This window comes from Mirounga leonina, unplaced genomic scaffold (genome assembly GCF_011800145.1).
Source record: "Mirounga leonina isolate KUSES-001 unplaced genomic scaffold, KU_Mleo_1.0 Mir_176, whole genome shotgun sequence".
NCBI classification, from domain to species: Eukaryota; Metazoa; Chordata; class Mammalia; order Carnivora; family Phocidae; genus Mirounga; species Mirounga leonina.
Window position 1 is genome coordinate 11,697,188 of NW_023270454.1, and position 4,815 is coordinate 11,702,002.

Below are 4,815 nucleotides of genomic sequence, written 5' to 3' on the forward strand. Positions count from 1 at the left end.
AAGAAGATGGAGTTGGACATTTCACCACTTCTTTTTTTTTAAGATTTTATTATTTATTTGTCAGAGAGTGAAACAGAGAGTGAGTGAGCACAAGCAGGGGAATCAGCAGGCAGAGGGAGAAGCAGTCTCCCCGTTGAACAAGGAGCCCAATGTGGGACTTGATCCCAGGACCCTGAAATCATGAAGGACCCCCGGGGTCATGACCTGAGCCAAAGGCAGCTGTTTAACTGACTGAGCCACCCAGGTGTCCCTACCACTTCTTTTTTTTCTTAAGTTTAGTTTTCCTCCATTTGCAGCAGATGGTCCAGTCAGAGCAGTATCTGATTGCAAGTTCATCAGCATTGCACTTCATTCTGCAGTTATAGGTTTCTAAAGAGCATGTGTCTTTAAAAAATGAGGTCCTGGCTTTGAAAAGAGAAAAAAAAATTATATTAGGTTATATTTTTTATTTTTATCTTTTAATGTCTAAAGCGTTCTATGATAAATTAAAACATCAGTAGAGAACTTTCTCAGAAAAAAGTAACAGAAAAAAATACAGAAGACAAAAGCAGAGATACTGAATAAAGATTAATGAAGATCTTTTCCATAGGGTAGGTAAATGGGGCAGTGAGCTGAAGAGGAGAGTTTTCGATGAGAACTGTTATGGCATATTTCTGTGTAAAATGAATAATTTGTTTAGGGGTGGGGATTCATGATGCAAGAAACAATGTTTGACTTCACGAGTGAAGTCTTTAAAAAGTGAGTGGGGATAAAAATCTAGTTGAAAGTGGAGGGGTTAACCTTAAATCAGAATGGAGAGAAGGCAGAGTAAGATAAAATTAGGTGAAGGCATATGGTGGTGGGAAAATGAGAAAGTTATCTCTTGGTACTTTTACTTTCTTGGTGAAATAAAAAGAAATCATCAACTGAGAATGAGGGAACAGAGGAAGCTGAGTCTTGGTTCTAACTGTCCAGTACATTTGGGCTCAAAGCCATGTCTCCTTCACTGAGGAAATGTCTAAGATTGCACAAACTCCCATAAGTCATAATTTCTCACTTTGGTTTCTCTCTCTCTCTCTCGCTCTCTCGGTGTCACATAGGAAAACTTGGGAAACTCTTTGGCATTATTTCCTAAAGTTGAAGATACACATGTTCTATGAAAAAAGTTTAATTCCTAGGTATATATCTGATAAGTATGTGTTCACATATACAACAAGAATCATTGAGCAAAAATTCATAGCAGTAATAGTATTTATAGCAGCCAAATCCTAGAAACAATCTAAATGTTCATCAACAATAAAATGAATAAGTATACTGTGGCATATTACTATGATGGAACACTATATAGGAATAAAAACTAATGAACTTCAGTTGTACACAGCAACATATTTGAATTTCATGCATGTTGTATGGAGTAAAGTAAGCCAGTTACAATATCATTTCTTTTATATAAATTGTAAAGCAAGGTGACAAAACTAAACAATAGCATATAGATATATGTGCTTAGGTGACAGAATCCTAATATATGTTTTCCTGCAGCCAGAACCCTAATGTTTGGTTATCTACCATTCTTCTAGATATCCTAGGCATAAATCTGTATTAGTTTAAGCCAATGATAGTGTTCTCTATTTCTTTGCCAGTGATTAGTTTGAGGGTGGGTATGCAATTCATTTCTGGGGAACTTCTGAGAAAGTATTCCTTGTCAATAATGAAGAAATGTACTCCTTTTACTCTGGTGTAATGTGGTGGATCTGGATATGATGTTCAAAACAGTGACAGGTATCTTGCGACCATAGGAAAATCTAGTCAAGGATAAATCTGACTCTTTTCCAATACTTGACAGTGTGGATGATCTGCTGCATTAGCCAATTTCAGAATTGTCTGACCTTTGGACTTCTTATGTGCAATAATATATTTTCTTTATTGTTTAAGCCAGTTGAATCTGAGTTATTTGTTGCTTGAACCTGAAAACATACTCACTGGTACAGCAAGCATTTACAGTAAAATGTAAAAAAAAAGAAAAACCCTCACAGAATGGGAGAGGATATTTGCAAACCTATGTCTGATAAAGGTTTAGGGTCCAGAATATACAAAGAACTGGCAACTCAATAATAAAAGACAACCTAATTAAAAAAGGAGTAAAGGAATTGAATAGACATTTCTATAAAGAAGATATAAAAATGGCCCATAAAACATGAAAAGATGATCAACATCATTAAGTAGCAAATTAAATGCAAATTAAAACTACAATGAGATATTTCTATAGCAACTAGGATAATGATAATAACAAAGACAGACAATAGCAGATGTTGGTGAAGATGTGGAGAAATTGGACCTTCATGCACAGCTGGCGGGATTATAAGATGAAGCATGCAGCTGTGGAAAATTGTTTGACAATTACTCAGAAAGTTAAACATAGTTATTTTTAAAAAAGATTTATTTATTTGAGAGAGTGAGCAGGGGGAGGGGCAAAGGGAGAGGGAGACAAGCAGACTGCACACTGAGTGGGGAGCCCGACTCAGGGCTCGATCCTAGGACCCCGAGATCATAACCTGAGCCAAAATCAAGAGTCAGATGCTTAATCGACTGAGTCACGCAGGTGCCCCTAAACATAGTTATTGTATAACACAGCAATTCTATTCCAAGTTATATACTCAAAAGAATTGAAAATATGTCCACAAAAAAACTTGGCTATAAGTGTTCATAGCACATCATTCATAATAGCTCCAAAGTAGAAACAATCCAAATGTCCATTAACTGATGAATGGATGAGTAAAAGGTAATGTATCCATTCAATAGAAAACCATTCATCAATTGAAAGAAATTGAGCACTGAAGCATGCTACATGGATGAATTTTGAAAAACATGCCAAGTGAAAGAAAACAGACTCTAAGGGTCACGTATTGTATGATTATATTAAATATCCAGAATAGGTAAATTGATAGAGACAGGAAGTAGATTAGTGGCTGCCAGGGTCTGAAGGGAGGGGAGGATGGGGAATGACTGTTAATGAACATGAAGTTTCTTTATGGGGTGATGAAATATTCTGGAATTAGATAGTGGTGATGGTTGCACAACTTTATGAATATATAGGAAACCACTGAGATGGTATACTTTAAAAGAGTGTATTTTATCTCATTAAAAATATATAAAAAAACGAGAACAATGAGGGGAATCTTGAACTGCCAGCTATTAAAATGTGCTCTAAGGTAGTGGGTGCATCAGAAGAGATTGGTAAGTCCATAGATAATAATATAAACCCCATTTATAAATCCAATGATTAATATATTTTTATTATATATTATTGGTGGATTTAAAAATTAACTTGGGAAGGTTAGATTGATTATTCAATAATATGCCTGTATAACTGGTCATCTGGTTAGTGTTAAGATGGAATCTTAATTCCCATCATACCCAAAGTCATTTCTACTGAGGCCCTTACCAAGACTGGTGATCAGAGTTCTGTGAACCACAGATAATGATGGGGCAGCCTCCTCTTCACCCTTGGCCATTCTAATCATCACTCACTTCCATTGTTTCAATTTCCCAAGTTTCCTGTGTTCTGTGAACATCCTCTCACCATCTTTGGATCAAACAATAGTCCTTAAGTTAGAGTTCAAAATAAGTGAAATCACTGAAGGGGACCACCTTATGAATCTGTCCTTAGCATCAACTCTCCATTCCTGTTAGGGCCAAAGCACTCCTCTGACATTCTTCATTGTGTGGTACGATCTGCACCTGACTAATTTATTTTCAAATTCTTGGAAGACCTTTTATTCTCTCTCATTTATATTTTCATATCTCTGGAATGAAAGATTTCTGTCTTACCTTGAGGAACTATGGACAGCAAAGCAAGGACTCCAAGGATGGAATGCAAGACCCTCATAGTTGAATAACTGGAGAGAATCAGTAGCTGTGATGAAGAGAACTTCTTTGTATATTTAGTACTCAAGAGATGAGTTGCTGTATGATTATTGAACCTTTTAGTAGCAAGAACATTTCTGTGTTCCAATGAGCCTTCATATCAGGAGACAGCATGCAATGGACATGACTATCAGTCATTCAAAGTACATTTGTCAAATGTTGACAGGTTGTAGGCAAAGACAGTAGGATGCACAACACTTACAGAAGAGGGGCAGCCATAGTGAAGGAAGAAGAGAAAGTCTGTGAAAAACCATTATCTTATGGCTCCTGGCAGAACTGTAAAGGTTAAGGCATTTCCAGAGTTAAAGTATTCAATTTATTTCCTCAATAACAGGAGGAGAAACACTATTATAACAGCATGTCTATTTATAAATATTTTTTGGAATGTATCTTACCAGACTTAAGCAATGAAATTACATTTAAAACCATATACAGGCTACTGAGAGATTAAAAAAAGCTTCTATTTGATTGCCTTCTGTCCAACTACCTGAATGAAACTGACTCATTTTTATATCTAAAGTCTTAGGTAATACAAATTGTATACACATCACAGTTATACGTAATGTGAGAGGAATCAAAAAGAAAGAGTGGACCTTTGATGCACTTAGGACAGCAAGTAATACAGAAAAATCAATGGCAATGCAACACGAACATATGGCTGACAAAGTGGCATAAATGACCTCACAGACACGAACGACATGAACATAAGGGAACACCAGAGTAGTTTTGGTGGCTTAGGGAATGCTTAAAGAAGGCACAGTAAAAATACTAATTTTAGAAACTGCAAAGTGCATTCACACTCATGATCTTATTTGATGTTTCTATTTTTTTAGATGGTCTTACTCCAGCTCCTTTCTGCTGTGGCTTCCTCTGGGTACTGCTTCTATTTCAGGGTTTCAGTGAATGCGACAC

The 4,815-nt window shown here is 36.3% G+C and overlaps 1 protein-coding gene across 1 annotated transcript; it reads right to left on the reverse strand.

Annotated features, from left to right (window-relative positions):
* Window positions 1-250: 250 nt before the first annotated feature.
* On the reverse strand, window positions 251-3,865 carry LOC118022396 (beta-defensin 43-like). Its single transcript, XM_035023180.1, has 2 exons — window positions 3,808-3,865; window positions 251-405 (listed from the first exon to the last, which is right to left on the reverse strand). The coding sequence occupies exons 1-2, from the start codon at window positions 3,863-3,865 to the stop codon at window positions 251-253; spliced, it is 213 nt and encodes a 70-aa protein (XP_034879071.1).
* Between the last annotated feature and the right edge of the window lie 950 nt (window positions 3,866-4,815).

Bases quoted from the DNA above. Each gene is read 5' to 3' on its own strand.
- LOC118022396 (XM_035023180.1), bottom strand. From the start codon at position 3,865: ATGAGGGTCTTGCATTCCATCCTTGGAGTCCTTGCTTTGCTGTCCATA. The intron at 406-3,807 runs GTAAGACAGAAA...CTCTTTTCAAAG, and splicing joins GCTGTCCATAGTTCCTCAAG to CCAGGACCTCATTTTTTAAA.